The sequence below is a fragment of the Mixophyes fleayi genome, chromosome 10 (genome assembly GCF_038048845.1).
Source record: "Mixophyes fleayi isolate aMixFle1 chromosome 10, aMixFle1.hap1, whole genome shotgun sequence".
In the NCBI taxonomy this organism is placed as follows: Eukaryota; Metazoa; Chordata; class Amphibia; order Anura; family Limnodynastidae; genus Mixophyes; species Mixophyes fleayi.
In genome coordinates this window covers 58311388-58323940 of record NC_134411.1, presented here as the reverse complement: position 1 = coordinate 58323940, position 12553 = coordinate 58311388, and the positions used below count along the sequence as shown (strand labels likewise).

The 12553-nt window shown below is 39.8% G+C and overlaps 1 protein-coding gene across 3 annotated transcripts in view; it reads left to right on the top strand.

Moving 5' to 3' along the window:
• TSNAXIP1 (translin associated factor X interacting protein 1) overlaps nucleotides 1–12553 on the top strand; it is a 403075-nt gene that overhangs the window by 120917 nt on the left and 269605 nt on the right. For all 3 annotated transcript variants that reach the window (XR_012679541.1, XM_075188810.1, XM_075188811.1), the window contains exon 4: nucleotides 3791–3917. Coding sequence is in view for 2 of the 3 variants with exons in the window: in XM_075188810.1 (XP_075044911.1) it covers nucleotides 3791–3917 (127 nt within the window). In the remaining variant the exon portion in view is untranslated. The remainder of the gene's footprint in view (nucleotides 1–3790; nucleotides 3918–12553) is intronic.

Sequence of the window (12553 nt, the reverse complement as noted above, 5' to 3'; positions counted from 1 at the left end):
TCAACCCTGTAAATCCCACTCCACTGATGGCGGACACCGGGCGCACGTCTAACACCAACATTGCAGTTACAGCCGCAGTTATACGCTTTGCAATAGGGTGACTACTATCGTATTTGGTGGTCATGGCAAACGACTGTTGGACGGTCAATTGTTTTGTGAAAGACTTAGCGGTCTTACGACTTCCCCTCTGGGAAGATGACCGACTAACAGCAGCAACAGCAGCAGTGGCAGTAGTAGGCGTACCGCTGCAGGATTCCTCGGATGAATCCTGTATTGAGGAGGACTCAGTCTGGCTGCTGACTTGGGCTGCAGGACTGAATCTGATGGAGATTGTGGAGGAAGTTGACGAGGAGGGTGTTGCTGGTGTGTATCCAACTGGACCACGGGATTTAGGTGACCCTGTACCGATGAGGGTCCTAGCCCCAGTTCCTGAACTAACCACTGAACTATGAAGGTTATTCAGGTGACGTATAAGGGAGGATGTTCCTAGGTGGGCAAGATCCTTACCCCTGCTTATTTGAGCTTTACATAAGCTACATATTGCCATACATTGGTTGTCTGGATTTGGATAAAAATAACTCCAGACCGAAGAGGTGCATTTTTTGGTCTTCTGACCAGGCATGACGATGGGCTTTTTCATCCCATGGACATCAGCTGTTTCCCCCCCTGGTGCCTCATTTACAATAACCACATCACCATCCTCATCATCAAGTTCCTCCACAGCGCCAGCTACATCATCAATAGCCTCCTCCCGAGCCACCTCTTCCCGTACAGTGATGGGAAGGTCAGGCTTGACAACCACCAACACCCTTGGACTCGCCTTGGGGATTTGTGATAATTTCTCTTTAGAAGGCAGAGTTGTTTGCTGTTTTGTTGCTGACAGCATAACTCTCTTCAATTTTTTGTAGGGGGGGAGGAGGAGGAGGGCTAAGATCCGTGGGTGAAGCTGAACCACTAGTCATGAACACGGGCCAGGGCCTAAGCCGTTCCTTGCCACTCCGTGTCGTAAATGGCATATTGGCAACTTTACGTTTCTCCTCAGATGATTTTAAGTTTCTCTTTTTGCTACTTTTTCTTAACTTGGGCTTTTTGGATTTTACATGCCCGGTACTACGAGATTGGGCATCGGGCTTGGAAGACGACGTTGATGGCATTTCATCGTCTATGTCATGACTAGTGGCAGCAGCTTCAGCATTAGGAGGAAGTGGGTCTTGATCTTTCCCTACTTTATCCTCCAAATTTTTGGTCTCCATTATATGTAGCACAAGATACTGCAGAATGTGTGAACTTGGTAATATTGCAGTACCAATGGACTTATACTGCTGGATTGGTTTTGCAAATTTGGTTATAATTATTATATATTTTTTTTTTTAAAATTTTTTATTTTTTTTTACTTTTTTTTTATTTTTAAAAAACTTGGGAATAGTGGGGAAATAACTATGCCCTTAGAAGCACAGAGCACAGGACACAGCACCACTGGACTGAACAGGACACGGCACAGGACCCAGCAGCACTACGGAACTCAGCAGGACAGAGCACAGGACACAGCACCACTGGACTGATACTGCAGAATGTGTGAACTTGGTAATATTGCAGTACCAATGGACTTATAAATTATAATGCTGGATTGGTTTTGCAAATTTGGTTATAATTATTATATATATATTTTTTTTTTAATTTTTTATTTTTTTTTACTTTTTTTTTATTTTTAAAAAACTTGGGAATAGTGGGGAAATAACTATGCCCTTAGAAGCACAGAGCACAGGACACAGCACCACTGGACTGAACAGGACACGGCACAGGACCCAGCAGCACTACGGAACTCAGCAGGACAGAGCACAGGACACAGCACCACTGGACTGATACTGCAGAATGTGTAAACTTTGTAATATTGCAGTACCACTGGACTTTTACTGCTGAATGTGTGAACTTGGTAATATTGCAGTACCAATGGGCTTATACTGCAGGATTGGTTGTGCAAATTTTGTGGTAATTAAAAAATATTAAAGTAGTTTTTGGTATTTTTTAAAAAAACTTTTTTTTATTTTTTTAAACACAGGGGAATATTGGGGAAATAACTATGCCCTTAGAAGCACAGAGCACAGGACACAGCACCACTGGACTGAACAGGACACAGCACAGGACCCAGCAGCACCACTGACCTCAGAAGGACAGAGCACAGCACACAGCACCACTGGACTGATACTGCAGAACACAGCACAGCACAGCACAGCACAGCACAGAACTAAACAGCACAGAACTAAACAGCACAGAACTAAACAGCACAGAGGACCACCTAACACACCCTCCCTCTACCCTGATCAATGCCCGAGTGAAGATGGCGGCGACTAGCGGGGAATTTATAGGATCCGAGTATCGCGAGATCCGACAACTGGATTATGAGTCAGAGCCTCAGTTTCACTTTTGAATTTGGCGCCAATACCCGGATCTGTCTCGGATCCGACTCGGATCCGCAACGTTCGGGTGGGCTCGGATTTCATAAATCCGAGTGCGCTCATCCCTAAAAAAAACTGGGTATAAGTACGCTCTGGTTATACGTTGCTTGTTAGATGTATACAGACAGAACACAGAGCAGAATAAGCACATGCCTATCAAGTTCCATCGGAACGCATGCAAAAATAAATGTTTTATAAAATACATTTACAACTCTTAATACTATAATTATTAATAAAAATATATATTTTTTGGTATTTTGTTTTACATTAAATACATAAATCCGGATGTTCTTTATACGTACTGTACATAAAATGCATTTTTATAGTTTCTCTTACTTGCAAGCACATGTTCTGGCACGCATATGTGTAGTCATCACTATTAGTCGACACATAAACATCCCTTGTAGTTGGTGCAAATGATGCAGCTCTAAAAATACGTGCCTAAGAGATGACGTAAACTTGAATCGGCTGCATCTGCATAGGCCTGCCCTTGCCCTTACTGTACATTGCCTACGTTAGTCCACCTCTTCCCACCCCTGTCCTGCCTTTCAAGTTGTAGGCAGTTGTGTTTGGACATGAATTGCCAGCAGATACGTGCATTGGCATAAATCCCGCTCCTGCACATGCACAGAGATTTTTCATGCAAAATGTGGCATGCATATGGACTTATGTCCCAAGATAATTCTGGCCCTGCGTCGCTTTAGATTTTTCTGCTTCTCTGCAAACCAGGATGCATTTATCATTGTTAAAGTCATCACTCGAGAATATAGAGCAGGTGTGCACTTTGATGTGTGCAGTCACATAAGTGCAGAACGAAAGCATTTTGCGTTGCACACCGAGTTTTTTTTTATAAATGAGGTACATAGCTTGCACACTGTTTTCTCTTTGATGCCGAGTGTCAGGAAACAGTACACATTACAGGTGTTAGCGATGGTGACTCCTGAGCTATATGAGACCTGGTCATGGGCCAAGTCTACAACTCTGAAGATGGGTGAATTATTGTGAAAATATAAATCCTGAGTGGAGCCTTCTTTTCTTGGTACATCTAAGCATCTTGACCTTCAAAACAGCCTTTTTTTCTGTCAGAAATCTCATTGACCAACTTGTTTGTTAGATATTTTTTTATTTGTCTTTACATGCATATTATTTTTTAGACTTTCGGAATAAATACTTGATAAATGATTGTTAGCATTAATAAAGTATAACCATTTGCTATTGTTGTAAATTATCTACAAAATAAGACTTGCATTACAAGTCTTTTGTTGAAAAAAAATGTGATGCATTTGTATAGGAATTTCTTGTGCCAACTACAGTACTTTTTTTTAAATTCATAGGGCAGCCAAAGGAAATGCTAGCTTTGTGTCCAAGCCACGATATTTGGAACAACTTGAGTCTTATCTAAGAAGAGAGCTACAGTCCCTAGATTTACTTGCAGTGAATGTTCAAGAATTAAGGTTGCAGGTCAGTTTACTACTACAATGTGTTGCTCTTGTTTTTTTAATATGCTTTCTAATGAAACCCAATGTTGTCTATTTCTGGCCTGCAAAATCAAATGGGAACTAAAAAATACTTGTGTTATTATATTTATAGAGACTCCTTTTTCCTACAGTATACATATTTGGGTTCCAATAGACTTGTTGACAGCCTATAGTTCAGGGGTGGGTTGGGTCAGGGGGCATCTTTTATTATAAAAACAATTGTAATGACAGGGGACTATCCTCTACCTGTCTCACAGCCATCATGAACTATGCAGTCGCACTGTTACTGGGTATGCTGTCATACACAGACGGTAGCTAGCACACTGATTGGTGGATGGCTGTAACAATGCACCAATCAAAGTGCAGCAAGCAGTCTACAGTGTCCCAGAACAGCTAAATCTGTTGTCCAGCTTGGCAGGAAACAGTGTGGGAACACAGGAGGGTAAGTAATTCATATAGGTTGTCATCACAGATCTGGGGTCTGATTTTGTCACTTACAGTGATATAGGGGAGGTAGAACAGTCCGCATTGCAAAGTCACCAGCCACCCGGGTCTGTAAAGTTGATGGGTCTGTATAGTAAAGGCTGCTGGGATTGGGGGGAGTTGTATTATAAAGCCGCTATAGTTGTGGGGTCTGTATAGTGAAGCCTTAAAGAATTGGAGTAATTGACAGAATTTGAATGGATATCAGAATGAAATAAGAAGGAATAACATTATTTTAATCAAATATTGTCCATGCAAAAGTGATTCACAACTTGATGTTTACTAATCTATGTCTGAAAACAAAGTTAGAGATTTTGATTTGGGTTTATTGGCCCAACACCAAGTGTTTAGGTAAGGTACTATTCAGGGATAGTGGTCAATACAATGTAACATTTAACTTGCGTTTCAGTAAAACTTTTATTATTGTAGGTACTAGAAACTATGAAATTTAGTAGGTTGAAATTTAGTAAGCTCAGAGAATTATTGAAACACACTGGGGAAGTGTCCTCTTAAATAAAAGCAAAGGGGCCAAATGAGAAATTTTAAGTGTTTCAAAGTACTCTTGCATGTCTTAACCTGGCGGCAACAAAAGATCTAGGAATAAAAAGTAAACAATGTAGCTAAAGAAGAAAGTATTAGAGATGATATGAAGAGAATGGAAAAAATAGTAAAAGTAAGAAGTAGGACAAAAGCTGAGCACTTTTTTCATCTGCTTTTAGACTTGAAATAATTATTCTAGGAAATATCTTATGTAAATAACTGATATACTTCATACATACATACATTTTGGCATTTCTAACACAAGAGAAAGTACAATTTTGTCTCAACATAATTAAAATTAAAATAGCACCTAGCCCAGTGATCGTTGACCCGTATGTGCCAAATTAACCAAATTCAGTATTTGACAGTCTTCAATTTCTTGTATTTTCGCACTCCTTCATAATGGAATCAGTATCACAAGTTTTGCAGATGTCAGATTTTGTTACCATTTATTCTTCTTTAAACATACAAAAATTGGAACTAGGAAAATATAGACCTGTGAGCCTTATGTCAGTGGTGGGTAAAATATATGTAGGTATTCTGAAAGATACTATTCACTAATACATTGCAGAGAATAAATTGATAACACCGTCTCTGCATGAAGAGACAGTCCAGTACAGGAGGTAAATTGCATACTGAATCTGAATGCAATTGAATTTTTCAAATCATTCAATACTGTTCCACATTACAGATTAATACATTGGTTGCAGGATAAAAAACAAAAGGAAGTTATGAACAGAACATATTCAGACTGGGCTAAAAGTTAGTGTGGTGTAGCACACATGTCAGTATTGGACCTTTTCTTTCTGTTTATTCATAACCTTATATATTGTCTAGAAATTAAGGTGTCCATATTTGCAGATTAAACTAAGCTAGGAAGGGTTAATAACACGGAACAGAATAGTGATTTTCTCCAGAAAGGTTTAGACAAAATGGTTAACTGGGCAGAGAAAGTGGCAGGTGAAGTCTAACGTACATAATTGTATTGTTATGCACCTAGGTTACAGCTATGCTGAAAATAAGTAAAACAATACACAAAAGTAATGACACCACTGTGGTGCCCCTAGGTAAATGCTGCCTAGATGCTCTTAAGGATTCATCATGAACTCCCTAAATAAACTCTTGAAAAATATATAGTAAGAGTAAATAATGACATATAAGCCTTGCACAGTACCACAATTATACAATAAAATTGAGTGCCAACAAAAATAATGAAATAGGAAGCTGGTGATAAATTTGGTTTTGGTTTTTCGCATTTTGTTTCAGATTTTACACTTTGTTTCAGATTTTACATCTGTTTTATATTTTTTGGAATTGGAGTGATTACAATATCACACTATTATTTTGGATTTTTCCTTTCTTTTTTGCATGTTACTGTAAGAAGAAATATTTACACAAGACCTTGGAACTGTTCAAATCTGTGTTTGTATATATGATTAATAATGGACACTATACAAAAATAATTGTATATTTTTCATCAGGTACTTTCTATTTGGTTTTTTTAATTGACACTCAATTTTATTGTCCGTTCGTGATACTTTGTAGGTTTATGTGTCACTGTATACTCTTACTATATGTTTTTATTACAGCTATGCTACTGAAAAAGCAATAACTGAATTTCTGCAACAAAGCAACTAAGAAAAAAGTATAAAAGGTTTTATTAACAAAATAAAAACTAGCGCTGTGATAATGTTAACATCAAATTTCAAGTCTGAAATTTTGACAGTGACAAAACAGTGAACAGTGAAAAAATTGGTCATATTACAATTTAAATACCATTTTATAATTGGTTGAGATAGTATATAAGTGTTCCATAGTCCATTGAGCTCCCAAGTCTGTGATAGGGGTTTTAAGAAATGAGGAATTTATTTGACCAACAGCACTTAGAATTAACTCTTCCACTGCTGTTCACATCAGAAATATAATTGCAGTACAATTACCAGATCAAATAAAATGATTCAAATAAAATAAAACAAGTAAATAAAGAAAATAAATATATATTTCATGTTGATTGTGACAGGACGGACCTCCTATGCCACTCTGACTGTTGCTGCTGGGAACCAGCTGGGCTTACTTTGCTCCCGTTCCCTTTCTTTATCCCAATTGCGTCCTCTACCCGCAGTAGGAGGAGCTTAAGATGCTGCCACCACTAGACTACTAGACCGGCACCTAGAACCGCTTTCTTCTGGGTAACTGACGCTGTTAGTGTACCTTCACACTGGGCACCTGGGCTGGTACCCCTGACCTCTTCCGGTAGATCAGAGTGCTGTGGATGGTTCCTCCCTGGCCTATCACACTGGCCAGAGCTGCTGTGTAGCAGGCAAAGTATTGATGCTAGACGCTGGGTTTAAACCTTAAAACAGCCGGACAACTATATACCCGATCCCCAGGCATACTTACCCGCTTCTGCCATTCGCTCGGTCCGCTGGGCACTCATCCAACAGAATAGCTCCCTGCTTTTCTCATCCTCTTTTTGAGGACGAGCCCATGCAAATCGGACGTTCACGTCTAAGCCCTGAGAAACGTGACAGGAGACTTAAGAACAAACTATGTCTATACTGTGCAAACCCCGGCCATCTCATGTATGCCTGTGCCAAGAGGTCGGGAAATGCCAGGTCCTAACCTTCTCCGGAGAGGTCAGATTAGGGCTCTCCAAAGCGGAGACCCAATCTGTCAATTTTACTGCTCCTCTCCCTATTGGTTGAAGTTTAAGCTCTAAAGTTTAAAAGGCACCTCCTCCCTGTCCTCAGTGCTTGTTATCATCTTCATGTTACCTTCCATGCAGTTCTGGCTCCTGTACTCCTCCTCGTCTGAAGAGCTGACACTCTACACGCTGCAACGCATCTTCTCTGTTCCTGTGTAAATTGCTGACTGCTGAACTCTATACCTGCCCCCATTCCAGTGGTAATCAGTCATCCACAGAGCTGACACTCTCCTCTTGTTTGCTGACTCTCTTGGCTTGTTTCCCTAATATTCCGCCTAATTGCTTCCAGTAAGGGCCGCGACCTGCAAGGAGGTGCAGCTAAGTCCAAACCGCTTTGCGTCTGGTGCCTGGTGAACACCTCCTCCTTGTTAGACTCCACGCATTACTGGGAGTTGTATTTAGCCTCCAGCCGGGTTCCGTTCATTTACCATTCATGCTGTAGATTTGTGACAGAGGCCCGTGACAAACGGATTAGATTTGGGTTTCAGCTCACAGGAATTAGTAGCAGGGAAGCAGTCGCAGGATCCTGAAGCAAAGTGAGCTCAAGTGTCCTAACAAGGACAGTTTACACTGGTTTAAGATACCAGTGATCACAAAGTCAGATCGAACAATAATGATACATTTCAGTAGAAACCAGTGCTCTTTTTATACACATTCTGACAGACATGTCAGCAGGGGGTAAGCCCCCTTATCTGTGATGGCTCCGCAAAGACTGAAATATTTAGTTCAAAGATTAACATCAGGAAGTGAGATGTTCTTTAATCTTGGATTTTAAATGCCATTTATACTTAACTTACACTAATCTGTGATTTCCTAAATCACATTGATCAGATGTTTCCTTACACTTTAACCAGGTAGGATACAGGTAACAACTCCCTTCCTGGGCTTTCAGGCTGAAAAGACCTGGGGATAAAAGTATGAATCTCCGGATTCTTCATCTCCGGCGTGTTCAGCCTCTTCAGCGCTTAAATTTAAAGCGGCGCTGCATTGTAAAGGGAAGTTTCCCTTTACAATGCAGCGCCGCTTTAAATTTAAGCGCTGAAGAGGCTGAACATGCCGGAGATGAAGAATCCGGAGATTCATACATTTACCCGCTGTTGGCTACTGAGATGAAAAGGTCTAATTACCATGATGATTACCTGTCTCTAGACAGATGCACAAACAAAACCAAATTTTCTCTCCTGGCCCTGCCTCAGAAATAAATACATTTCCTATACCAAAATACACACAATATAAAAAATAAGTACATTTCTAATACACAGTATCAAGAATCAGTACATTTCTAACAATATAAATTGGCACACTGTGCTAATAATTTAAATATATTATTACAATAAGTTATTTATAAGTGATCCAGCCACACTAATATATTGGCTTCATGCAAAATACCTTTGACACTACTTAAAATTAACCAAGATACTATTTAGGAAATCTGTTCTGGAAAGGATTTAGAAACATTAGTTGACAGAAGTTTGAGAAGCACGTAAAGGCTTTTAAGGCAGATAAAACTATGGCATGCATATTAACAGGGATAAGTATGTGTGACGCACAAGCATTTAGCAGTTTGTACACATTTTTTGTTCAGGGAGAAAATGTGACAGAAAAGTGACATAGGAGTTCTCAAGAGATTTCAGAAGTAGACAACCTTATTAGGTTTGCTTACTTTGAAAGCGATGCCTTATACTGTGTGTGTGTCTTTATGTATATATATGTGTATATGTGTGTATATATATATATATATATATATATATATATATATATATATATATATATATATATATCTTATTTGCTTTTGTTTCTCCTGATGAAGTCCATTTGTTTCACGGACAAAACGCGTTGAGGATTGTAATTGCTCATCTGGATATTGCGGTACAAGACTTTTCAGATACTGGATATTAGATGTTTTCCAGTGAGGCTGCTGTGGAGACACATTAACGAAAATGCATGAATCCTAGATGAGTACCAAAAGAAACCTTTATATGCATTATATATTTGATTTTATGTAAGTGTGATACTTACCTTTTTATTAAAAACTTTGCATTATACAGTATTACACAATTTTAGCTCCTTTTTATTGCACTTATGGTCTGAGGTCCCAGCTGTATCCAATGACTCCCCTTCTTAGGAGAAGTGTCGGTATTGGAAGCTTGTAGCAGTATCAGAGATACCATCAACTTTACAGATAAGTCAATCAAGTCTCATATCTGGTACGCAGAAATATTATTAGTGGTGATCTTACCTGGGATTGGAATCACTGTGTTCACACGAGTTTTTTATTGATTTCACTACTTTTGTCTTGTTTCTATCTTGAGAGTCACAAAAATATATTCTCTCATTTGGGAACTTATCATATTACATTCCATTTTCTCTCAAAGTGTTTTCCTATTTTTTTATTATGGTAATACACTATGCGGCGCCCTGTTCTTTTCATTTTCTTTTAGATATTCCAGACTCACCATCTGTTTTAGGACTGGCTGCCTCCTGTTATTGGACTTTGTGTTTACCTCAATATTATTTTGCATCTCTGTACAGAGACTTGATCTACAGTATTGGGTTGAGCGCCCCTTGTGTGGTATCTGTTGTCTATCTATATATATATATATATATATATATATATATAAACAGACATAGATCCTCTGCACTCACCATATACAGACTGGGGTGCAAGAGGGGGTTGCCACATTATATAGACAAGAAAACAGGGATACTCTGCACTCTCCACACACATAATTAATGCTGTACCAAGTACTGTTCTATAGTAAAAACAGGGAATGTTAATTCCACATATTGCAATATATGTTAAGCTGACCAACTCACGCCAAAGTCTTCCCATTCTGGTCAGTCCTAACATGATCAAATGCTATGCTATTTTATCTGGGCTTAAGGCTTACCTGCACACAGCTTTTAAAGGCAAGTCTTTCCCTAGCACTAGCAGCCATGGGAGACCTGGGACTCACCTGACACAAGTTGGAATTAATTAATGTAAAGCATGGGGTGCAAATAGCATAGCATTTGATCATGTTAGGACTGACCAGAATGGGAAGACTTTGGCGTGAGTTGGTCAGCTTAACATATATTGCAATATGTGGAACTATAGCCAGCAACAGGTCTGCCATTTCTACTGTAGATAAAAATGCAAAAGTCTTTGTTGCACACATTTGCAAATGTATGTTTAAGCCATCCTGCCACGCCAAGGCGCTTTTGCTAATAGGATGGTCCTACTCTAAACAATGAGAGTCCCTATATTTGGGCCATACATATGTGTTTTTAAATTGAGAGCTAACTTACCAAAGAGGTACCCCAGAAGCCTCCAAATAGCAATCCAATGTCAGCACTCCCCCTCAGCTACTGACACCAACATGCCTCTCAGACAAATACAAAAGTGGAAGCTACTCAAATCAATTTATAGGCCATAACAGGTGCTGAAAGGGTGGGGTTATCCTGCAAGGAACATACGCACAACATTTTTTCCCCCAGCACACTGCTATAGCCAGCAACAGGTCTGCCATTTCTACTGTAGATAAAAATGCAAAAGTCTTTGTTGCACACATTTGCAAATGTATGTTTAAGCCATCCTGCCACGCCAAGGCGCTTTTGCTAATAGGATGGTCCTACTCTAAACAATGAGAGTCCCTATATTTGGGCCATACATATGCAGGATAACCCCACCCTTTCAGCACCTGTTATGGCCTATAAATTGATTTGAGCAGCTTCCACTTTTGTATTTGTCTGAGAGGCATGTTGGTGTCAGTAGCTGAGGGGGAGTGCTGACATTGGATTGCTATTTGGAGGCTTCTGGGGTACCTCTTTGGTAAGTTAGCTCTCAATTTAAAAACACATATGTATGGCCCAAATATAGGGACTCTCATTGTTTAGAGTAGGACCATCCTATTAGCAAAAGCGCCTTGGCGTGGCAGGATGGCTTAAACATACATTTGCAAATGTGTGCAACAAAGACTTTTGCATTTTTATCTACAGTAGAAATGGCAGACCTGTTGCTGGCTATAGCAGTGTGCTGGGGGAAAAAATGTTGTGTGTATGTTCCTTGCAGGATAACCCCACCCTTTCAGCACCTGTTATGGCCTATAAATTGATTTGAGCAGCTTCCACTTTTGTATTTGTCTGAGAGGCATGTTGGTGTCAGTAGCTGAGGGGGAGTGCTGACATTGGATTGCTATTTGGAGGCTTCTGGGGTACCTCTTTGGTAAGTTAGCTCTCAATTTAAAAACACATATGTATGGCCCAAATATAGGGACTCTCATTGTTTAGAGTAGGACCATCCTATTAGCAAAAGCGCCTTGGCGTGGCAGGATGGCTTAAACATACATTTGCAAATGTGTGCAACAAAGACTTTTGCATTTTTATCTACAGTAGAAATGGCAGACCTGTTGCTGGCTATAGCAGTGTGCTGGGGGAAAAAATGTTGTGTGTATGTTCCTTGCAGGATAACCCCACCCTTTCAGCACCTGTTATGGCCTATAAATTGATTTGAGCAGCTTCCACTTTTGTATTTGTCTGAGAGGCATGTTGGTGTCAGTAGCTGAGGGGGAGTGCTGACATTGGATTGCTATTTGGAGGCTTCTGGGGTACCTCTTTGGTAAGTTAGCTCTCAATTTAAAAACACATATGTATGGCCCACATATAGGGACTCTCATTGTTTAGAGTAGGACCATCCTATTAGCAAAAGCGCCTTGGCGTGGCAGGATGGCTTAAACATACATTTGCAAATGTGTGCAACAAAGACTTTTGCATTTTTATCTACAGTAGAAATGGCAGACCTGTTGCTGGCTATAGCAGTGTGCTGGGGAAAAAAATGTTGTGTGTATGTTCCTTGCAGGATAACCCCACCCTTTCAGCACCTGTTATGGCCTATAAATTGATTTGAGCAGCTT